The sequence below is a fragment of the Dipodomys merriami genome, unplaced genomic scaffold (assembly GCF_024711535.1).
Source record: "Dipodomys merriami isolate MVZ:Mamm:240054 unplaced genomic scaffold, mDipMer1.0.p SCAF_16, whole genome shotgun sequence".
Taxonomy (NCBI): domain Eukaryota; kingdom Metazoa; phylum Chordata; class Mammalia; order Rodentia; family Heteromyidae; genus Dipodomys; species Dipodomys merriami.
In genome coordinates, this window is record NW_027202937.1 from 14,795,252 (window position 1) to 14,821,083 (window position 25,832).

Here is a 25,832-nt window from a genome sequence, read left to right on the forward strand (position 1 = left end):
GTTGAAATCTTTTCTAGGTGTTATAGACTGTAGAATTTTCATTTACCTGGAGAGGTTGTCTCGGGGTCTGTCCATCTGCAACAGCAGTCTCCTCACAGTGGTCCAGGCCAGCACCATCAGCCCCAGAAGTTCTGTGTGGAGGAAGCTCAAGCCAAGGTCAGCATGGCACATCCTTCCCGTGTTGCTCTTCTTTTGGATACTCAATTCCTTCATTAGCATGAGCTTGTTAAATGTTATCATAATAACCAGCATGAATACATCTTACTTTATTAATGCAGACCTCTATTGTTTTACTTTACCAAGAAGTCAGAAAATAAACAGTATTTTTCTCACTTTCATGGCTGTGAGAGATACTGTGTCTCCAGGGATCATGGCTGTGGCCAGTGGCTACATGGTATTTCTTCTCTACAAACACCACAAGCATGTTTTATATCTCCAAAATTCCAAGCTTCTCTACAAAACTCGTCCTGAGATGAAAGCTGCTGAAAGGGTTCTCCAACTAATGTTTTGTTTCCTTTTCTTTAATCTGACAGATTGCTGGCTGGCTGTATATTTAATTGTCGCCCCAGACCCTGTTTTCATACTAGCACATGTTCAAGAATTTGTAACCCTTGGTTTTGCATTTCTCAGTCCGTTTGTACTGATTCACAGAAATGGATATCTGAGTGAATGTTGGCGGGCTCATTGAAGGGAAAAATTCTAACGATATCTGTATTTGATTCATTCTTTTAGCTAGTTTAAGGATTTCTCAGTTCTGTTATTCTAGTTGACAAACCAAACCATATAAAACAATTCATCCCATAATTATATCTTCTCAGACAATGATCTTTTTGGCCTGTTTGTCTAAGTGGGCTTAGATTACATACACATCTAGTAGGAAACAGAAATCTCATTCTCTGCAACCTTTATAAAGTAGCTTTATTGCTAATATTTGTGAGCCTAGTGTTTTATGGCCCATTTTGCAGTAACAAGGATGACAACAAATAGACAAAATTATTTGAAGCTACTAAGTGCATCATATTAACTTTATTCTGGTTGAACCAAAATTTTCTGCAGTAAGTGAAGATGAAATATAAGAACATTCAGATTATATCCTAGGGGAAATATGCCAGAGCCTTTGGAAAATTGGTATGCTTTATATGATTTACCATGTAAAATCTGTTCATTAGTGATTTTAATGTGTGTAACAGGGCCTGTCATTGCTGTGGGAGTAATTTTATGATGATACATAGTCCCAACAACATAGACCAAACCTGTGATAGGTCTTCACTATTGAAATAAAATAATAAACACTATGAAATAATTTGACACCAGGGTATAGGGAAAATGTGGACATTAATCACCATAGCCTGGTTGTAATAAGAGTACTCTGGGTCACAAAGAATTGTATTGTTGACTGGTTATGTAGTCTGCTATCTGCAGAATTGTAGAAAAATTAAGTAACATTTACCAGAGACTTCCTTGATGTTCATAAAGAGAAAATCCACAGGGAAGATCTAGTCAACAGAAATAGGGTTTGATCACTAGCAAAGATCACCAGTCAATTCTCTGACAGTAAGTCATGTTCAATGTTATATGCGCTTTAAGGAAGGTGAAGCCACATTCCCATTTCAGTTATGCTTCCAAAAATGTGTAGTGTTAATATACATACAAAATTGGAGAATCCTTCAGATCTGGAAGAAGGAAATGTATTTGGGCTTTTCAGAAAGGAATGGCTGCTGGCTCTGAATCCACAATAATGCTCCAGTGTAACTGTGTGCCTCCAATTAGCACAGGGAAGGTGATCAGTGGAGGTTGGTCTGAGGTGTCTGTTTTCTTTGGATAAATCTACTGTTACTTGAGAATCTTTGTTCATCTATAGGAAATGACTTGGTTCTCTCCAAACACAATCACTATTGTCTTTCATTGTTTTAAATTTCAGAAGTTTGGTCTTATTTTGTCTTGGTATGGATATTTAAGGTAGACTATATGCCACCTGGGGTTACCTTAACATTTTGATCTGTGGTCACCAAATCGGAAATGATTTGAGTCATATCTTATTAAAATTGCTGTAATATTTCATTAACAAAAATCAGTGCAAAGCATATGTGCCTATTTCTATACCTCTGGTACTAAAACTATGAAATTTGAGGAGGTGAAAGACAGTTAAGACACTCTTGGCGAAACAAAGGAGGAGGCTACAATGCTTGATAAGAAATGTACTCATTATCTTGTCTATATAATTTTAACCCCTCTGTACAGTATTTTCACAATTTAAAAAAAAATTTTTAAAAAGGCACTCTTGACAATATGGGAGGGCTATCGATGCCGAACTTCAAACTCTACTACAGAGCTATAATAAGACAGCATGGTACTGGCACAAAAACAGACCCGAAGACCAATGGAACAGAATAGAAGATCCAGAAATAAATCCATAGGCCTACAGCCAGCTGCTATTTGACAAAGGAGCCAAAGATATACAATGGAAGAAACACAGCCTCTTCAACCGCTGGTGCTGGGAAAACTGGGCAGCCACATGCAGAAAACTAAAAGTGGACCCCAGCCTATCACCATGCACCAACATCAACTCAAAATGGATTAAAGACCTTAACATTAAACCTGAATCTCTGAAACTACTGCAGGACAGAGTAGGAGAGACACTTGAACTAATAGGCACAGGAAGGAACTTCCTGAACAGAGTCCCAGGATCACAACAAGTTGGAGAGAGACTCGACAAATGGGACTACCTTAAAATAAAAGGCTTCTGCACAGCTAAATCTATTGCAACTAACCTAGAAAGACAATCAACTAATTGGGAAAAAATATTTATCAGCAATATATCAGACAAGGGGTTAACATCCTGTATATACAGGGAACTCAAGAAACTAATCCCTCCCAAACCTAACAAACCAATTACTAAATGGGCAAGGGAACTAAAGAGGGACTTCTCAAATGAAGAAATAAAAATGGCAAAGAAACACATGAGGAAATGTTCATCATCCCTGGTGGTGAAGGAAATGCAAATAAAGACAACCCTGAGATACCACCTTAACCCAGTCAGAATGTCCCACATCCACAAATCAGCCAACGACAAATGCTGGAGGGGATGTGGAGAACGAGGAACGCTATTACACTGCTGGTGGGAATGTACACTCATACAACCACTTTGGAAAGCAATCTGGAGGGTCGTTAGAAAGCTAAAGATTGACCTCCCTTACGACTCAGACATACCACTTCTAGGCATCTACCCTAAACAACAGGAACCAATATACAAGGACACGTGCAACTCCATGTTTATTGCAGCACTGTTCACAATAGCTAGGATATGGAAACAACCCAGATGCCCCACCACAGATGAATGGATCCAAAAATTGTGGTATCTATACACAATGGAATATTATGCAGCCATTAGAAATGACAAAATAATGGCATTTGCAGGGAAATGGATGGAGCTAGAAGGAATCATGTTGAGCGAGGTAAGCCAAGAACGAAGAGACAAAGTGTACATGGTCTCCCTGATAAGTGGATGCTAAATCCAAAATGTTAGGTGATACAACAAAACTAACAGGACTTAAGAAACAAAGAACTCCCACTCATCTGGTTGAACCAATACTAAATATCCCCACGGTGCTGATCACATATATGGTGTATAACATGTGAACACCGTTATATGTTACAGACTGTGATAGACAATTTGCTCCAGGAAAGTTAGAATGAACTTGTGACTTTAAATGAGCATCATTATTCCACAATACTGTGAAATTCGGGAAATTATGTAATCACTTAATCACAAAAAAAAAAGAACCTCAGGGAAGGGAGGGAGGGAGGGGATGGTAGGGGGAAATCAAATTTTAAAAAAAAAAGGCACTCTTGGGATCTGAAAATCCATACTTTCTGATGGTCTTCCCTGTTTCTTACTCATTTAAATTTACAAAGCTTTCAGTAGTGTAATTCCTTATTTTTAGTTATCTCCTGCTCAGTACTTCGAATTATATTTTTCTCAACTGAATTCTGATTTTTTCACAGAAAAGTCAGAAAAAAAAACCAATTGATTTGGGACATATTCCAGACCACACTTAGTCATAGAGTACCATGACATAATGAACTCCTATTTTTTCTAAAAACTCAATAAGCCCTTCTTCTTTCAGAGTTAATGGGCACACCCTACTCAATTTCATTTCCAAGTTTTTATAACACTTACATCCGAGTCAAAATCTAATGAGAAATGCAGAAAGTGCATGCTTTGTCTTGTTTTTATGGTGTATGATAGGAACAAGGTTTCAAATTAAAGCTGTAAGTCTTAGATAATCTATTAATTGCATTCAGACAAGGCACATCTGTATGAAGAAGACAAGCTCTTAAACAAGTTACAGTAAAACATTATAACATGGAAATTTTCAGACTGAGTGCAGTGGCTCACACTTGTAATCCTAGCTACTCAGAGTTATAAATCAAAAAGATTATGATTTGAGGCCAACGAAAAAAATTAGTAAGAACTCCATAACTATCAAAAGTGAGGCATGATGCCAGGTGCCAGTGGCTCACACCTGTAAGCCTAGCCACTAAGGGGCTGATCATGATTTGAAGCCAGCCTGAGCAGGAAAGTCCAAGAAACTGTTATCTTCGTTTAACTACCAAGAAAACCAGAAATGGAATTAGAGCTCAACATGTAGACTACTGGCCTCGAACAACAACAAAAAACAACTCAAGGACAGTATGCAGGTCCTAGTGCAAACTCCAGGATTGGCACACAACTAAAAATGGAGCATGATATGTCATCCTTGTGTTTCTAATAATGTGGAGGTAAGTAGATAGATACAGAGTATTTTGGTTCAAGTTAATCCAGACTCTCCCTTCCCCCGAACAAGTCTGGGACTCTGTCTCAAAAACAAGCCAGGAATGATTATGTAAACCTGTAATCTGAGCTACTCAGAATGTGAATATAGGAGGACCACAGTCCATAGTCAACCCTGGAAAATGCCAGACCCATTATTTCAAAAACACTAAAGGTAATAAGGGCTAAAACATTGCCAACGTGATACAATACTCGCATAGCAAACATCAGTTCTTCAGTTCAAACCCAATTACTTTAAAAAATTACTTGATCAGCCGGGCGCTGGTGGCTCACGCCTGTAATCCTAGCTACTCAGGAGGCTGAGTTCTGAGGATCGCGGTTCAAAGCCAGCCCGGGCAGGAGAGACCGTGAGACTCCTATCTCCAATAAACCACTAGAAAACCGGAAGTGGCGCTGTGGCTCAAGTGGTAGAGTGCTCGCCTTGAGCTGAAGAGTTGAGGGACAGCACCCAAGCCCAGAGTTCAAGCCCCACGACCGACAAAAAAAAAAAAAAATTACTTGATCAAACACATATTGCAAAACTATTCCTTCTACATGAATTTTGGTTCAATTTAAGAAAAATTAAAAAGCAAATATGATTAAGAACTAGAATATTTTGTGGATCTTTAAAGATAGAAACTGAGAGCATTAAGCAATATGAAGACAATAACAAATGATAAATTAAAAGAAGTCATGAATTTGTTCAAGATTCATTTAAGGAAACACCATGCTGCTTTCCAGAATGGTTGAACAGGTTTACGTTCCCACCAACAGTGTAGAAGTGTTTCCTTTTGGCTACATCTTTGCCAGAATCTGTTATTGTTAGTTTTCTTGACAATGGCCATTCTGACTGGAGTGAGATGGAATCTCAGTGTTGTTTTGTGATGCATTTCTTTTATGGCCAGAGATGTTGAACATGATTTACCTCATTTGTAATAATTAGAATGTGCCAATAAATCTACAAATAAACCCAATAGATAGTAAAAAAAATAATAATAATAATTACATTTGAACATAATTAATTAAACAACACTCTAAGCATTCACACAATGAGAACAAAGGAAGATATTATTAGGAGAGGATCACAAGGGCTCAATAGGTATGTGCATAAAATCATGTAAAATGATACTTATGCAAATGAACTCCAAGAAATGGAAATAGGCCTATTTATTGCACTGTTTATAGCTATCTTTCTTTCTTTCTTTGTTTTTCTTTTTATTTTTTTCTTTTTCTTGCTTACTTGCTTCCTTCCTTCCTTCCTTCCTTCCTTTGGTTTATTTCCTTTTGCTGCTGTTTTGTTTTTTATTTCTGTATGCTTTGTCTTGTATATAAGTTTATCTGAATTGGGGAGGAAAAGGGAAGCACAGAAATGTTGGAACAAAGGGGGAACCAATTAAGCAGTGATACTTTCTAGACACTATGTTGGAAATGAATGCTATAACCTGAGGGGAGGAGGGCGAAGAGGAGGGAAACTGGAGAAAAATGAGGGAGGGAGGTGACACTGTTCAAAAAGAAATGTACTCATTATCTGGCATATGTAACTGTAAACCCTCTGTACATTACCTTTACAAAAAAGTTAAAAAAATAAAATCCATCATTGCATTATCAAGGTAACCATCAAATACATAAAACTTGGATCCCCAAAACAGAATTGGATTTTTTTTATATTTATTAGATTGTGAGATAGACTAAAATAGTGAACAAAATAAGATACTTGGGAAGTTAAGAGGTAGATAAAGGAGAGATATGAAAGAAATGGAAGACTCTAGATTATGCGTGTCTGTACATGGCATATGAAGGAGGCAAACAGATTAATCATGGTTCACAAAATTTTGGAGTGTAAACGTTATAGAATGAAACATTTAAATAGCTGAAACTGTATTTGGGAAAACTTGAAGTTCAATTAAACCATAATGAGAAAGAATTTAGCTGGTATATATAAAATATAATAATTTGAACCCTTAGATTAGTTCTCCTAATATGAGATAGAATTAGATTGTTGTTTGCTAATTTGAGGATAGAAATCTTAGTTCTTTGCATCCTGGAGATAAAAATGGCATTGTAACCTAATCTATGAAGAGTTCCACAGAAAACGAAATAGAGTCCTTTGAGCAAACTCTACAGATTTACATGTTTCATGACTGTCCCATATATATCAGAAAAGGTATATGATGTGAAATTTTTCTTCTTTTGCAGATTTAGATATGTAAATGATGCATACTTCAAAAGGTGGCTGGTGGATCTGAGTTTCTCTGCCTATGGAATATGAAATGATTTTGAATGGTTTTACTCCTTCTAACAGGATTTGGAATTATAGGAAACATCTCTGTTTTTGTGAATTATATATGCAATATTGGAGGAGGTACTCCTTCTAACAGGATTTGGGATTATAGGAAACATCTCTGTTTTTGTGAATTATATATGCAATATTGGAGGAGGTACTGAGAAGAAATCCATACAATTTTTTCTCATGAATGTGGTTTTTACAAATAGCATGATGCTCCTTACCAAAGGATTGCCAAGGACAATAGCAGCTTTGGGGTTGAGAAATTTTCTATACGTTTATAGGCTATACAATTATCATTTACCTGGAGAGAGTGCCTCAGGGTCTTTTCATCTGCACCAGCAGTCTCCTCACACTGGTCCAGGCTATAACCATCAGCCCCAGAGATTCTGTGTAGAGGAGGCTCAAACCAAGGTCTGCATGTCACATCCTTCCTACGGTACTCTGCTTTTGGATACTCAATTACTGTATTACCATGAACTTGCTAAATGTTATCATATTAACCAATATGAATACATCTCACTTTATTACAACTGAGCACTATTGCTTTACTCTACCAAAAAGTCTGGAAATTAACAATATTTTTTCTCATGTTCATGCCTGTGTTTCAGGGTATCATTGATGTGGCCAGTGGCTACATGGTATTTCTTTTCATTAAGTATCACTAGCATGTTGTTTATCTTCAGAGCTCCAAGCTTCACTACAAAACTCCCCCTGAAATGAAAGCAGCTCAAAATATTGTCTTTGTGGTGCTTTTCTTTCTGTCTGTCTTTTTTTGTGTGTCAGTAATGGGACTTGAATTCACGGTCTGGGTGCTGTCCCTGAACTTTTTCATTCAAGGCTAGTGTTCTACCAGATTGAGCTACAGCGCCACGTCCCCTTTCTTTTCTTTTATTTGACAGATTGTTTGATTTCTGTATATTTAATTGTCTCCTTAGAGCCTACTTTCATGCTAATATATGTTCAAGACTTTGTAACCTTTGGTTTTGCAATTCTCTGTCCATCTGTACTGATTCTGAGACATGGACATCTGGCTGAATGTTGGCATGCTCAGTGGAGGGACAGATATTGGAAATATTGCTGTTCCATTCATTCTTTTAGCTAGTTTGAAAGACTTCTCTGTTCATACAGATCACAACCAAAACCATATCAAAACATTTAACATATAATTATTTATTCTCAAATATCCTTTTGACCTGTTTGTCTAAGCTAACTCAGAGTTCATAGACATCTATGAATAAAACAGAAATAAAATAAAACAGAAATCTCATTCTCTAAAACATTCACGAATAGCTTTATTACTAATATTTGTGCACCTAGTCTTTTATCACTACAGTTGCAGTGATTAGGAGAAAGACAAAAAATTAACAAATTTAATTAAAATTACTACTGCATCATCTAACTATTTCCCAGAAATTAGCTTTCCTGTGAGCAGGATAAGCATGTGGGGCAAATCATGAAGGAGGAATGGTGGATTTTATGTTTAGTCTTTGTTAAAGGAGATAATGCAATTTGATAAAGTGATACTATGTTTTCAAGATTCCCTTTTATTTTAACTCAAATAGTGCTATGTACAGTGTGGGTGCTTTTAGGGTCAGATTTAAACTGTAAACAGGGAACTGTTGTTCTTAGATTGACTACTTTAAAATTGTTTAATATTAGATAAATTAAGGTTTTTATATTATGGAAAAGTTACTAGTGCATCAATTCATTTTGGTTTAGGATATCCATTTTGGGAAATAAGCTTTAAATATATTTACTTGATAATTAAAATCATATTTACTTGATAATTAAAATCATAAAATATTATATAAGGAAGTGTTCATTATTTCTGAAACATTGCGTAATTAAATAGTAAGTAAAAGAGCTATGTTGGGTTTTGCTTGTTTTTGTTTGTCAGTCATGGGGCCTGAACTCTGGGCCTAGGCGCTGTCTATCAGCTCTTCAGCTCAAGGCTAGAGCTCTACCACTTGAGCCATAGCACCACTTCTGGCTTTTTCTTCTTATGTGATGCTGAGGTATCAAACCCAGGGCCTCATGCATGCAAGGCAAGTGCTCTACCACTGAGCCGCCTTACCAGCCCCTATGATTTTTTTCTTTTGTTCTCTTGACAACAAACATGAGTACTCACCTATACAATTGGACATTATGGAATTTATGAAACCAGTGGCGACTTCAGTCTGTATTTCACAGAATGCCATAAAAAGGTGTAATTCTAATCCACAGAAAACAATGCAAGAATAATGACATTCAAAATGAAATGCAACATATTTAATTTGATATTATATAGAGTAGAAATTTTAGGAAAGTGTAGGAAACAAGTTTACTTTTTCACAAAAGGAGGTAAATGAACACCCAGTAGAAAACAATTGTTTCTATCATTCTATATTTCTGTTAATTTTTAATGTTAATGACTAAATTATGTTCAACTAAAATTATGGATTTTTCCTGGGTATTACTTATTAGTATCTTAGCACTCTCAATAATGCAATCAATCTTTATTTTTAAAATTCTATGAAAATAAATGTGATGATTTCTTAATACATGAGGGATTGGGCTGGGAAGTTGGCTCAGTGGTAGAGTGCTTGCCTTGCATGCCTGAGGCCCTGGGTTCGATTCCTCAGCACCACATAAGCAAAAAGAAAAAAGCCGGAAGTGGCGCTGTGATTCAAGTGGTAGAGCGCTAGCCTTGAGCTGAAGAGCTGAGGCACAGCGCTCAGGCACAGAGTTCAGGCCCCACAACTGGACCCAAAAAAAAAAAAAAACGTGATGGATTTTCTTAATACATGAGGGATTTAATTCTTCATATTTTGGGGGAGGGGTCCAGTCATGGGGCCTGAACTCTGTGCCTGGGCGCTGTCCCTCAGCTCTTCAACTCAAGGCTAGCACTCTACCACTGGAGCCACAGCGCCACTTCCAGCTATTTTTCTTTATGCTTAGGAATCCAACCCAGGGCATCATGCATGCAAGGCAAGCACTCTACCACTGAAAAACCTTCCCAGCCCCAAATTCTTCATATTTTTCTAGTGGAACTATATAATACCAGTATTTGGGTTAAATACATTGCTCTAGCAAGTAGATATCAAATGAGGACATTTTGGAAGTTATGCTATTTCACTAAAATAAAAATTTAGAGCACAAAATTTTTGCACTGATACAAATAAGTTTGTGCTACTTTTTTTTCTTTTTTTCTTTTTTCTTTTTTTTTTTTTTTTTTTGTTATCATGGGATCTGAACTCTGGCCTGGGCACTGTCCCTGAGCTCTTCAGCTCAAGGTTAGTGCTGTACCACTTGAGCCACAGCACCACTTCTGACATTTTCTGCTTATGTGGTGCTGAGAAATTGAACGCAGGGCCTCATGCATGCAAGGCAAGCTCTCTACCACTGAGCCACCTTCCCAGCCTAATGTACTGCTTTTTTTGAAGAATATGTCAACCAAAATTTTAGTATAGTACCTGAGTATTTTTTCTTAAATGGCTCTCATTTACAATGATGAGTGTACTCCATTTTGGTTGTTTAGTGTGTGTATGTGTGTGTCTATGTGTGTGTGAGTGTGTCTGTGTGTGTGTGTGTGTGTGTGTGTGTGTGTGTGTGTGTACAGATTTTAATACATACTCTACAATTTCCCTAGCATTTAATCCACATCCAGTCTTTTTGCCTAATTTTTTTTTGGGGGGGTCGGGTCATGGGGCCTGAACTCTGGTCCTGAGCACTGTCCCTCAGCTCTTCAGTTCAAGGCTAGCGCTCAACCACTTGAGCCACAGTGCCACTTCTGGCTTTCTTTCTTTTTGCTTATGTGGTGCTGAGAAATCAAACCCAGGCCCTCCTGCATGCATGGCAAGTGCTCTACCACTGAGCCACCTTCCCAGCCCTGCCTTTTTTTTTTTTTTTTGTACGATTTCCTAACCCTTCTTCTGGAGTGTTGAACTTACAATTCAATGAAATTTGTGTAGGGGGTGGAGATGATATTTATACCATGAGATGAAAACAGAAATGAAGTTTGTAGGCTGGAATTTTTGCAAACTTGAAGCTATTGGAGGTAGAAATTGTACCCACTGATACAGCCCAGAAAACTCTGAAACATGACATTTCAAAGAATCATGACCTACCTAATTATTTATCTAGGGTAATATAAAGCAATATCTAACAAGTAGAACAAAAACACCTATCATCCTAGCTACTAAGGAGACTAAGATTTGAGGATCACAGTTCCAAGCCAGCCCAGGCAGAAAAGTCTCCATGAGATTCGTGCTCCAATTAGCCACTCAAAAATTACAAGGGGAGCTCTAGCTCAAAGTAGTAGGCTAGACTTGAGAAAAAGAGCTCAGGGACAGTGCCCAGGCCCCAAGTTCAAGTTTCATGGCCAAAAATAAAAATAAAAAAGAAGAGGTACAACAAAAGGCTAAAAGTATAAGGAATAAAATATAAAAATTGGATTGCAAAATGAAGGAAAATATCTCAAGAAAATAAAAATAAGAAGAGGAATAAACAACCAAGCATTTAAAATATTTTGCCTCTGGATCCCATCCCAGGCCTTGAACTTAGGACCTACATGATGTCCCTTAGCTTTTTTCACTATTGCTTGAGAAGCACCATATCTCAATTTCTGGTTTTTTGCTGGTTAATTGGAAAAAAGAGTCTAACAGAGTTTCCTGCCTGGGCTGGTTTCAAACTGGTGAGTTACCAGCACTAGACTCATAAAACATTTTGAAAGTAAAAGCAAGGTCTGGGAAGATGGCTCAGTGGTAGAGCTCTTGCCTTGCATGCCTGAGGCCCTACGTTCAGTTCCTCAGCACCACATAGGCAAAAAGAAAAAAGCTGGAAGTGGTGCTGTGGCCCAGGCCCAGAGTTCAGGTCCCACGACCGGACCAAAAAAAAAAAAAAAAAGTAAAAGCAAGTATAAATATACATATAGTTTAAAAATGAAATGTTTAATGAAAGACAAAGAATTGGAAAACCTTCTTCTGCATCCTGTAATATTGGAATCTGCCCTGTGGCGTTACAGGGAGATGGACCTCAACATTATTTTCCTTTTTATTGTTCCAGTGTGCTGTTCGTGGTCTGAGTGCCAAGCAAGTCAAGGGTCAGCTGTCAGCTTCACGGCATACTGAGAACTTTCACTGGCCACATGAACTTTAAGGCCTATGAGCTTCACAGGTTCCCACTTATTTCTGAAGCCTTACATTTGCACATGAAGGAGTAGCCACAATATCCAACCTGAACAATGTCCCTCAGAGTATCAAATTCAGGGAGTGAATTCTTCTTCCCTAGAAGACAAAACTCAAGGGAACTAGGCACTCAGTCAAACAGTTGGCTCCCAGCAGAAAACCATCTTTCAGAAGAGAAGAGGATGGGGAAGCCCAGTGATCCTCTGAATCAGTCCCCCCTGGTAGTAAATCACACTCAGTAAGCAGACAGCTCCAGAAGACAAGAAATTTCTGACCAGAGACCCGGAGCCCATAGTCTCTACAGGAATCCACAGGTAATGAAGCTTGCTCCCTGCATACTACCACATACTCAACAACCTGAGCTCACTCATGACTAAATTCCTCAGCAGGTCCAGATGAAACCCCTTCTTGCATCATAACTGTCTCTGTGGCCATTTCCCACCCAGACACTGTAGAAGAGTGTCTACACTTGAGGTTTTTCATAGATCCACAGTATTTCATTCTCATTAATAAACTTTTTTCAAGATGGCTCTAGGCTCTAGCACTTCGAGTTACAGAAAACGATATTAGCCTGCCATTCGAGCTGGATCACGGTAGCATTAAAACCCTCCACTAAATGAAAGGCTTATGAGAATTGAGGTTTTTGACAACTAATCTGTTGTCACCACAACCTTGGTTGACCTTATTTTGTCAACTTTGTTGTCTTCTCCCAATCTAGTAAGGAGACTAGAATGGACCTTTAGACTGTTCTGCCTTTTTCTCTGCACAGTCTTTCTGTTACCCTATGAATTTTCTGGTTTTGGTGCTACTTCTGGGGCCTAGGGATGACTCAGGGCCTCACAAACTCAGTACCTTCTGAACTTGCTCTCTCACATGACTTTTTCCCCCAAGGCTGGAAGTCTCCCACTTGAGCCATACCTGCACTACTTCTCTATCTTTTTAACGGTTCTTCCACATTTTTTCTTGATTCTCAATATTCTTCCTCTCTTTTAATTTTCATATTATATTATGATCTTTATTATCAAGACTTTTTATTTACAAATTAATGGATCACATAATTAACCTTAATAGATAATGACTTTGTTCTCTCAGAACACACTCACTGGTTTTATTCATGATTTTACACATTTGTTCTTTTGATGTCTTGGTATGGATGTTTGGGGTGGAGCTGAGGGACAGCGCCTAGGCCCAGAGTTCAAGCCCCACCACCAAAAGAAAAGAAAAAACTGCTCCCAGATAAGGAGGAGGAGGAAGAAGAGGGGGCAGCCGTTCGAGATAAGTTTATTTCTGTTATACTCCAGCATCTGTAACCACCAAATAATTGAGTGCTGACAAAGTAAAATCAACATTATGGTTTATACTTTTAATAAATCATTTTATTTGATCAGTAGAAAGCCCATAGATTGGGAGAAGATCTTCACTAGCCATACAATGGACAGGGGTATCATATCTAAAATATACCTGGAACTCAAAAAATTAAATCCCCAACAACAAATCCTCAAAGAAACAACAGACCACTAAATAAAGGCTAAAGGCTTAAAGAGAAACTTCTCTGAAGAAGGAAGAAGGATAGCCAATAGACACATGGAGAAATGCTCAAGCTCTCTAGCCATAAAAAAATGCAAATCAAAACAATATTGAGATACCACCTCACCCCAGTTGGAATGGCTGTAATCAAGAACTCTAATAACAACAGATGCTGGAGGGAATGTGGACAGAAGGGAACCTTACTGCATTGTTGGTGGGAGTATAAACTTGTTCAACCACTTTGAAAAGTAGTATGAAGGTTTCTCAAAAGACTCCACATAGAGCTTCCTATGACGCAGCAATCCCACTTTTAGGCCTTTACCCAAATGATCACAAACTAGACCATACTGAAGCTACCAGCACAACTATGTTTATTGCAGCATTATTTACCATAGCTAAGATATGGAATCAACCTAGATGCCCCTCAGTAGCTGAATGGATCAAGAAAATGTGGTGTATATATACACAATGGAATATTATGCCTCCATCAGAAAGAATGATATTGCCCATTTGTTAGGAAATGGAAAGACCAGAAAAAATTATATTAAGGACCAAAGAAACATAGGTCCCATGGTTTCCCTTATTTGCAATAACTAGTATATCTCTGAGATAAGCAGAAAAAGGTGAGATACGTTGATGTTAGGTGAAATGAACCCCAAGATAAGGATTCAAATGTTTTTGCTTTCATGCAATTTTTTCTAACATATTTATAAGATATTTCTTTGGTGCTTTGTAGGTCCCTCCCCCACGCTATAACCCCTGCTTTCACTGTATTGGATGTTGGTATAATTTGTGGAGGGGAAGTGAAAAAACAAATCATTTAAGTAGGGATACAGGTGGACCCATTGCAACAATGAGATGTACAAATCGTTATGTCCAAAAAAGAACTTTACAACTCAAAGGGGGATGGGATGTGTAAGGCGGGGAGTGGGGGGGAGATGGGAAGGGGAAACAAAGGAGGAGACAACAATGCTTGATAAGAAATGTACTCATGACCTTGCCCATGTAATTGTAACCCCTCTGTATTGTATTTTCACAATTTAAAAAAAAAGAAAAAAATCATTTTAGCGCCCCAATGTAAGTTATGTCTTGCATGTTTTGCCAACTCAAATCATTTACCTTGTAAAATTTTCTCGATATTCTTGTATCATTAATGTTTTATAATTCATAAACATATTAATGATGTCACTATTTCTATTTTGTATAATCAGTATTTATTTAAACAGTCACAAAGCAAAAATTAAGGAAATATATAAATAAATGGAGAAATCATAAACAACACTTTAAGTTGGTATGCTGAGTCTTATACTAAGGTATACTGAGTCTTATGCTTAGTCAGTACTCAAATCAAGAAACAGAAAATCACCTTCTGGGATGTCCCCTGGCTATGTCATTGATACTACACCCTTGGATAGCTCCTGGTTCTGGCACTTGCTGATCCTCTAATACAATGAGAAGTACACTTGCAAAATATTCAGAAAGTGACCATCTTGAGATTTCAGTTGTTTCTTCCAAATTGTCTGGCTTTAGTGGTGAATAGAGGGAATGGAATGAGATTATAACAAAAAGTATGTCACATCCTAAGTATGAAGAACCTATATTGTCAGCTTTCTCTACTTTTTTTTATAGCCCCAGCTGTGGAAATAGGGGAACAGCTGGACCCATCAGGGCACAGGTCATCATTAGAGTGCCTCCTGTTGATTACTGAATGTTCACTATAATTAGACTGAGCAAGTCTCAGGACTCAACAAATTAAGGTGCAGCAGCCAAAAGGCAAAGTTGGAGAAGGAAGTGCACAGGTAAAGCCACTTACATCTTGACAACACTGGGAATAGGGCATGACCATTGGGACTCTGAGAAGGATAAGTAGAGCCTGGCTGTTGCTGCTTTATCAGAGTGCCCACCTTAAACATGACCTTGAGACTCCATAGGTAAGTGCTGCTGATTGCTGGAGATGGGGGATGTCTTTGGCTTTGTAAAGGAAGCTGCTGTGATAGGGCTGGTCAAGGTCAGGGAATGAGAAGATTCTCAACTCCACTGTCCTTTAGAGAAGAGGGAAGGAGACAGAACATAATTACCCTTGTTATTTTCCTAATTGTTTCCAAACTGCCACTGCTTCTGTTTCAGTGACCTATGGAGGCCACTGTGGTTGATACATTATATTCAATGCCGCTGTTTTATATCCAGGCCAAGGAGATACTGAAACACTGGGCCTCAATGGCATGTCAGCCTGGATGTGTGTACACACTTATGCTCTGTGTTTTCCCTGAAGACTTTGTTTTGCCAGTCCTGAGGCTTGAACTCTGGGCCTGGGCACTGTCCCTGAACTTTTTCTCTAGGCTAGCACTCTACCACTTGAGCCACAGCACCACCTCCAGCTTTTTCTCTTTATGTGATACTGAGGAATTCAATCCAGTGTTTCATTCATAGTAGGCAAGCACTTACCACTAAGCCACATTCCCAGTCCGACTTGGTATATTTTTGCCTCCCAATACTAGGGGTTTTACTAAAGCTGTGACTTCTTTCTCTTTTTTCTTTTCTTTTTTTTTTTCTTTTTCTTTTTTTCTTGCTGGTCCTTGGGCTTGAACTTAGGGCCTGAGTGCTGTCCGTGAGACTCTTTATACTCAAGGCTAGCACTCTACCACATGAGCCACAGTACCACATCCAGCTTTTATTGAGTAGTTTATTGGAGATAAAGAGTCTCATGGCCTTTCCTGCCAGGGCTGGCTTTGAACCACGATCCCCAGATCTCAGGCTCCTGAGTTACTAGGATTACAGGTGTGAGCCACCAACACCAGTCTTCCGTCTTATTTCTTGAGTCCTTCAGACTTCATATAGTAAAATACCTTTGCCCTCTTTATGAAAATTTTATTTATTCTGAATTTTCTGTTTCCTACATCCAGAAATATCACATTATATAGTATTGAGTTGGAAAAGAAGGGAAAGAAAAACACACTTGAGAACACATAATGATATTAAATTACTTTTAGAAAATTAATCTTACTTCCTTGCTGGTCACTTTGCTAAGTACCTAGCCTCAGCTCAAAATACACTTCATTCTATATACTTTCTTTGTCTCTGCTTTATAAATGAGAACATTGGGTCTTACACACACACACACACACACACACACACACACACACACACACACACACACACACATATACACACACATGCATGCGCACGCGTGCACACACAAAATGTGATCAAGTACATGTGTTCATGCATTGTAAGAATTGGGAAAAACAGCATGTGAATTTTAGAATAGTTGACTGCAACATTTGTTAAAAATCTTGAATTATATTCCAAAAAATCTTGAATTGATATTCCAACATCTGAGAAATGAATACTCCACCTCACCTACCCCCTGAACCCCCCCACACACATGCTATTTGCTACAGAAAATCTTAACTTGACTTGATTCACACAGCCTGCATTTTGTTGATCCTTGTATCTGAGCTAAGAAACTTGCGAATGCTTCTTAAAATATTCATCTAAATTTCTGATCCCTACAGCCTCCAGATTTGTAATAAGTGTGTAGATTTTCTAACCCACTTGTGATACTCTTCAAGTAAGCGAAGATATGCCCCTTGTTCTAAAAGCAGTTATTGCTATCTCAGAGATGAATATTTGGAGTATGTTTGAAAAATAATCTCAGCAACAGCAGGTCAATACAGAGATAGGACAAATGAGAATTAAGGATAATTTAAAAACCTCTTAAAGGATGGACAAAGACAAACAGAACTAAAGTTGCCATCTGATAGTCTATGCAATTACGAGAAATAAAGCAAAAGGACTAGATTTCTATTTCAAAAGTTCTTTTTGACTATAATAGAAGATAAAAGAAAAAGGCACACAATTTATAAAGTAGTTGTGCAAATCACAAGGTGAGATATTACAGTATGGACTTGCTACGTCAGTTATTTCTATGGAGAAAATCACTAGATTAGACAAATCTCAGATAACAGAATTAGTAAGATCTTCCACTTACCTAGGATCCATGGTATCAGAGCCTGACATGAAAATTGTTTTCCTGATGTCCTTTTAGGGTAAGAGGAAGTTCTTAGAAAAGATAGAAAATAACAACAGGATATCTAGGAAGAAAAAAAGAATTCAGTGCCCTTCTGATCCCATTGGTGGTATAAACTTTCCCGTGTTATTAGGTCATCCTTGAGAAAAGAAGGCTAGCTAGATTTTTCTGCTCTCCTACTCTTCTAACTACTGTGTTCCTTATGTTTTGATACTCATGAGTTTTGGACTTCTGTTAGAAGTTACATCATTTTACCCTTATGCACTTCTTTAGAGAAGCAACACTTGTATTTTAGCTTTATCTTTATTGCTTATTTGAGGGAAGAGTGTTTATGAGATACTAAAGAAAGTCTGGGGAGAAGCCCCAGTACAATTTGCTAGGCTGAAGGGGGGAGGGGTTCTTGGAGAAAGAGTGAAAGGAAGAAAGCATCTGAACTGATTATCAAGATCATGGCTCAGATATTGAATATTACCTTTTTTTCTAATTTGTCTAGGAAGAAAATAGTATAAATATTTTTAAAGATGAGGAAGATGAAAATGCACATTTTCAAAGAATGAATGAGCATGGGATTTGTGTCCAAGTTATAATAATCATTATCTCCATGCGAGTAGAAGCAAAAAGAAAAAGCATCAAAAAAAGTGAGATTTCATTGATCAAGATGCACTGCATTCATAAACTGCTTTGTGGAATGGCAATTCCTTTGTACAACTGCTTTACAAAAATATTCAAAAAATGAGGTCCCATATGTGTTAGGAAATTTAATGTATTTCAGGAAACTTTTCATTAAAGTAAGTAGGAAAAAATTTCCTGTTACTTTTTGTTGGTTCTAAAAATGTTCAGGAAGTCAGAAGAAGTATGGACTAAGTCCATCCAGAGAATCATCTTCCTTTCTCTTAATGGACCTGGAATGGTGGGGAATACCTTTATACTAATGAAACACATGCATACTTTTTTCATGAGTCCTGAGAAAAAAACGATAGACCTTATCCTTATCCACTTGGCCTTTTCTAATGCAATCATTATTTGTAGCACAGCGATAAGAGAGATAGCCAATGTTTTCTATTTCAGAAATTTTCTAAGTGATGTGGGTTGTAAACTTCTAGTTTATCTGGAAAGAGTGGCTCGAGGGCTTTCCATCTGCACCACCTGTTTGCTCAGCATGGTCCAGGCCATCACCATCAGTCCCAGGACCACCCAGTGGAGAAAGCTCAAACCTACGACTGCATGGCAAGTTCTCCCCTATCTCCTCCTCTTTTGGTTCTTCAATTCTCTGATCAGCTGCAATCTGCTCCATTTTATCACAGCAGTCAGTAGCATGAACAGATCTGAAGTTAGAATGAATGTTGACTATTGTTACATGCTACCATCGAGGCAAACAGTAAGATGGCTTTTCCTCTCCCTCATGGCTCTCCGGGATGTGATCTTTCAGAGTCTCATGGCCTGGAGCAGTGGGTACATGGCTTTCCGTCTGTATAACCATCACAAGCAAGTCCTCTACCTTCATAACTCCAGGTTCACACACAATTCCAGCCCAGAAATCAGAGCTACTATAAGTACTCTCATTCTCATGGCCTGTTTCCTTGTCTTTTATTGGGCTGATTTCATGTTTTCCTTCTACATGGGTTCCACCTTGAGAAATCATTTCATAGTATTAAACATTAAAATCTTTCTATCACATGGATATGCAGTTTTCAGACCTTTGGTCCTAATCGGTCGAGATATTTGGAGTGCTAAATCCTGGAGGGCTCACTGATAGGTGCAAAAATTAATTCCTCTATGAACTATAGATATGTACATATCTAATAACAGGAAAATTGCACATTTTTTTCAGCATTCTAGGAAGTTAGACAGATTCTTGCTAGCCTCCCATCTCTATCAAATATGTGACTTTCAGCTTCTCTTTTCACTGGGAAAAATGCTGGAGGTAACACTGTTACCAGAAACCAGTATGTTTTCCCCTCAAGTCAATTTTTTTAATCTACCAAGAATTCCAAACTTTTTGCCACTTTTGTATTCCCTCAAACAGGCTCAATCCTTATCATTTCAGCTCATACTTACTATGTGCCAGAGACCTGCCTTCAATAGCCTAATAGCAAATGAGGAAAAAAGGTGTCAGGAAATATTTATGTGAAGTTGGCTTTTAGGGCAAAGCAGACATGATCAGTGAGAGACTCTAACACTAACACAAAATGGATTCAGCTGACAATTGCTTCCTGTTACTAGATTCTAAAAGCCTTAAGGAAACTGGTAAGAATAGAAAATAGAATGCACCTCCAAACATTTTTTTGGGGGGGGTCCGGTTTGGCCTTAACTCTGGGCCTGGGCACTGTCCCTCAGCTCTTCAGCTCCAGGCTAGCGCTCTACCACTTGAGCCACAGTGCCACTTCCAGCTTTTTCTTTCTGCTTAGGTGGTGCTGATGAATCGAACCCAGGGCCTCATGCATGCAAGGCAAGCACTCTACCACTGAGCCACCTTCCCAGCCCATCCCAAATACTCTCTTTAGAAACCGTTCTTTAAAAAGTTTCTCCTTGGTTTGAAAATGAGGCTCTACATAGAGGAGACATCTGTATTCAGAGCTCACTGCAGTACAACTCACAATAGCAAAGAAATGGAAACCATTTGAATGCCCATCCACTGATGCATGGATTTTTTAAAAAATCATGATATATAGCATAACACTGTTCAACGTGAAGATGATCACATTAAGCAAACTAAGCCAGGCACTTAAGGACAAGCACCACGCAATCTCATTCATATGTGAACCGTGAAGAAGTGATGTCAAAGAAGTTGTTGAGTGGGGTGGTGGATAGCAGAGGCTCCAGTAGACCACTGGAAAGAAAAGGATGGGAAATGTTGATCAAGGTATACGAAGTTAAAATTCAACCTGAGTAAGGGCTTGGGGTGTGCTATATTACTGTTGGGTGAGTATAAACAAGGATAATATAGTATATATTTCCAAAATGTTGGGGAAAATATTTTGAATGTTTTTATCATAGAGACATGGTAATTCCTGGAATTGATACATGTGTTTGTCTTAATGTGAACATGATAAATTGAGTACCTATGTCAAAACAGTAAATGATACCATTAACTATGTATCACTTTGTGTCATTTAAATAAACATAGAAAGAAATGAATTGAGTTGATGAAACATCTCTCTCAGAAACACAAACTTTGAAATCAACTCAAGCTTTACTGAAAGACTAACAGCTACTTCTAGAGATGCACACATAAACGAGGAAACCAGAGTAGCTCTCAGCCAGTATTGCCTTTCTCCACAGGGAAATAAAAGAACCTCAGTAAGCAAGGCTGCCAGTCTTCACGGAATTTAGAGACAACTACCTGTGCTGAAAGGATGCTTCTTGATATAATTTTTTTGTTCGATATTAGGACTCAAATTCTTGATTTGACACTTTCAATCATTGGGTGCTCTACCGAACTGAGCTATGCCTCAAACCCCAATCATTTTCTTACGTGATATTTAAAAGACAGTTCTTTAGGACATTTGAAAAGGGGCCAAAATGTGATGGTACATGCCTGTAATCTCAGCTCAGTGGGAGACAATAATCAATGAGAAGGATCATGGTTCAAGACCAGTACAGGAAAAAGAAAGTTTTACATAGCTAAGTCTCATTTCAATATAAAAGTTGGATGTGTATTGAATCTGTAATCCCAGTTACACGAAAAGCACAAGTAGAGCTGGGAGTTGATGGCTGACACCTATAATCTTAGCTAATCAGGCAGCTGAGATCTGAGGATCACAGTTCAAAGCCAGCCTGAGCAGGAAAGTTCATGAAAATCTTTTCTCTCATCCACCAACAAAAAACTTGAAATGGAGCTGTGGTTCAAGTGGTAAAGTACTACTCAAGCAAAAAAGCTCAGGGGAGCTGGGCAGCAGTGGCTTATGCCTGGAATCCTAGCTACTCAAGAGGCTGAGATGTAAGGATCATGGTTCAAAGCCAGCCCAGGCAGGAAAGTCCATGAGACTCTTATCTCCAATAAACCACTAGAAAACCAGAACTGGTGCTGTGGATCAAGTGCTAGAATGCTCACCTTGATCTGAAAAGCATAAGGGCACAAGGACAGCGCCCAAACCCAGAGTTCAAGCCTCAAGACCGACAAAAAGAAAAAAGCTTGGAGAAAGTGCCCAGTCTCTGAGTTCAAGCTCTAGGATGGGTCAAAAAAAAAGACACAATAGGTGTATAAGGATCATAGTATAAGACAAGGCCCCAGGGAAACAAGGTCATACCCAGTCTGAAAAATAACTAAAGCCTAAAATGGCTGAGGCCAAGGTTCAGTATGACAGTGTTTGCCTAGCAAAGAAGAGTCCCTGAGTTCAAATCTCAGTACTACATACACATATTGAAATAAATGTTTTGAGAGTAATCACTTATCTCAAAGCAGATTTCTACAGAACTTAATGAATAAAATGTCAAACGCTCTGTAAAAGGAAAGTATAAGGAAAACTCTGAATATATATATGTATATATATAAAACATATCAATTACAATATGTAATAGTTTAGATGAAACACAAGTTGAAAGTGAGAGAGACTAAAATATACATCAAACATTAATTTTATTTTGTTCATTAATACACATATAGATCAACAGACAGAACTCATATGTATACACATAACAAGTAAGAAGAATACAATTCAGCAACTTTAATCTATCGTTAAAAAATTATCATCAAATCTCAAAATGTGTGACAACTTTCAGATAAATATAGTGAGACTGATGAAATTTCCAAAACTACCCTGTTTTGTTTTTTTTTAAACCATTATCAAAATATGTGAAGGGAGAAAGTTTTCTTTTTATTTTATTTAGTGTCATATTACTTTTCCAAACCATAACATCATCAGCATAGTGATTTTATAGTATTTCTGAAAGTAACAGTATTAAAACATTATAATGGGCTTCTATTATCACACATAGAAGGGCTTTTATCAGCTATCATCAAGAAAGTTAAAGAGAATATTCAAAACTCATAAAAGATACTGCATTGGAAAAACCACCTACCCGTACAGAATCTCGATATTAACAAATTGATAATTATTGGTGAGTGTTAAATTATGCAATACCACCATGGGAATAAATAGCAACGCTCTTAAAATAATGCAATTCTATCACAAATTCATGCTGTTCTACTTGAGCTTCCATGTGCCACTCAGGCATAATCTTATGCCTTAGGTTACTCATATCCCAAAGAAGCTTGAAAGATCTTGGTACCAGTGGCTCAGGCCTGTAATCTTAGCTGCTCAAAAGGATAAGATCTGAGGATTGTGATTCAAAGCCCAGACAGCAAAATCCATGAGGCTTATTTCTAATTAATCACCAATAAGCCAGAAGTGGAGCTCTAGCTCAAGTGGTAAAATGCCAGCTCAGTGAAAAAGCTAAGGAGCAGCACCCAAGCCTTGAATTCAAGTCTCAAACAGGCCAAAAATAAACATATACAGAAACAAACAGAACAAGAAACCCCCAAGAGACTTTGACACACACAATGAATTCCTAACATATCAAAAATGAGGCCCTCACTAAACTGAATGTCAGAATAAGGGTCAAATTGGGAATACCAAGTCATTCTTTCCCTATTATCCTGTTATATATTGGTTAGATTTCACCCATTTCATCATACAATCATCAATGATATGAACTACTGTGATAGTAGAAGACACTTGAGTAGGACCTAGGTCAACTACATTGTGACATAAGGCCAAAAAGATGATATGCTTCCATGATAAATCTTACTCAGTATTTCAGAGTTTGATCTCCATGATAATTCATAGCCTGGAACTCTGGGAAGGCAAAGACAAGTCTGGAGACATGGGAAACTCTACATGTGGATACCGGCTTTGTTGTTCACTTTCTCACTTCATATCCTTCTACTAATTAAATCCTAATTCAGTCTGAGATAACTTCTGAGTCAAATTCATGTAGTAATTGTGAGGGGAGAGGGAAAGTTGTACTTCAGTGATTCATAACCCTGACAGGTGACATCTGTGGAAATTGATGTCTCCTTGGTACTTTCTGAGAGCCAAGAGTGCTACAAATCCTGAAGGTACAAATACGACCTGGAAAGTCTCTTCTTGACAGAAGGACTAACCCAGATCTTGCCTGCACCACAGCTATCAAGGTGAGTAAACTTGCTAATTCTTTGATGCACTTTGCATGTATCATGTAATTTCCTGAGAAGAATAAGTTTTAATCTTTCTATGATTAGTCAAAGGAAGACATAGAGCATCTCCAATCCTTAGGACCTACTGAAAGGAGCTTATGACCTGGACCTTTAGATATCTGGAACTAGAAAGATGGAGAGGATCAGTTCTACCAATATCCTTCAAGAAATGTTGGAGCATCACTCTCACTGTGTTCAGGATCTAGTATCATCAGAGCACTCTGCAGTGAATATTTTCATAGAGTTCTTTACCTTGTATTCTTTCAAATACAAAAGATGTAAGAGGCTCTTCAGATTATTGAGGGAAAAAACGCTCTATTTCCTGTAATTTCACCTGGTACTATAACACTGTCAGCATAATTAGGTTTCATAAAATTTGTTTTTATAAGTTTAGCTGAATTATTATATTTTCAATTATATCATTTTTTCCCATTATATTTCCAACTTCCTAAATGTCTTTGTCTTTAAAATGATGGTATTTTTTCTATAACTGTCTTTAAGTTTCCCTATACTAACAATATTATCCCACACATGTAAGTCCACCTCTTTCCTTAGATGGCTATTCCTTGTGGGGACATGTTAACAACTATAATAAATATTTTTTTTCTTTTGTGTGTGTGTGTGTGTGTGTGTGTGTGTGTGTGTGCTTGTGTGTGTGTGTGTGCATGTGTGTGTGCCAGTACTGGAACTTGAACTCAGGGCCTAGGTGCTGTCCAGAAGCTTTTGAGCTCAAAGCTGGCACTTGAGCCACAGCTGTACTTCTGGGTTTTCTGGGGTTTTGCTGGTTAAAGGTGGAGTCTCACAGAATCTAGAGCTGAGGCAGCTTGAGACCTTCAGGTGAAAGACATTTAAAGCAATCTTTAATAATTAGTGGGAAGTAGCTGAGGAAGACTTCCTTCAGAAGCCTGTAAGTCACTCGGTTGTACTCAGACCATCCCTGAAGACCTTGTTAAGATGGCCTTTGGAATATTGTTAGTTATAAAAGTTATAAAAGTTGGAAGCAAGCTGAGTGTGGTGCTTTGTGGCTGTAATCCTAGATACTCAGAAAGTTGAGATCTAGAAGATCAAGGTTCAAGGCCAGGCAAGGCAAAATATTTGTGAAACCCCTTCTCAACCAGTATCTGGATTGGATGCATGACATCTACCTGTCATCTCAGCAACACAGGAGTCCATGATAAGGAGGATCATAGTTTCAGAGTAGCCTGGTCAAAAAAGTTCAGAAAACTCCCTATCAGTGAAAGAAGCTGGGCATGTTAGCACACATCTTTCATTACAGCTATGTCAGAAAGACTAAAACAGAAGGACACAGTTCAGGTGAAGGCCAGGCAAAAAGTGAAACCGTATCTCAAAATAACCAGAGCTAAAAGGGATTGAAGGAATGATTCGACAGTAGAGTGCCTAGATAGCACTTATGAAGCCCTGAGTTCAAACCCTAGTGCCACAAAAAATCAGAAGCAAAAATTAACTCTGAAAAAGTCATCATTACATCACCAAAAGCTAAGAGGGCAATGAAAACTGAGAAATCTAAGAGAGACAACATGAAAAATAAAATTATGAGACATTTAAAATATTCAAATAACAGGATTTTGCCAGTAATTTAATATACAGTATGAGAAAGGCAGACAGGTTATGACATTTGGAGTGGGATGATGGGAATATGATAAAATGTAATGAGAAAGAAAGGAAAAAAGTTGAGGTTGGAAAAAATTTGGAGTCAATTCAGCTATGCTGAAATTGCACACAACTGGGATATACTAGGATCTGAGTGAGAAGTTGGTTTTGCTACTGTGAAGCTAAAAGAAATATGGATAGAAATTTTAGATTTTTAAATG

General features: G+C 38.0%; 1 protein-coding gene across 1 annotated transcript; it reads left to right on the forward strand.

The window, feature by feature from the left end:
• The first annotated feature begins 250 nt into the window (after positions 1-250).
• Positions 251-19,575, forward strand: LOC138827695 (putative vomeronasal receptor-like protein 4). The gene is made up of 2 exons (XM_070023314.1): positions 251-394; positions 18,619-19,575. Exons 1-2 carry the CDS (start codon positions 251-253, stop codon positions 19,573-19,575), a joined length of 1,101 nt encoding a protein of 366 aa, XP_069879415.1.
• Positions 19,576-25,832: the final 6,257 nt, after the last annotated feature.

Coding starts and splice junctions, on each gene's coding strand:
- LOC138827695 (XM_070023314.1), top strand. CDS start 251: ATGAATACATCTTACTTTATTAATGCAGACCTCTATTGTTTTACTTTA. Junction 395..18,618: donor CTGTGGCCAGTGGCTACATG/GTATTTCTTCTC, acceptor TAAAGTAAGTAG/GAAAAAATTTCCTGTTACTT.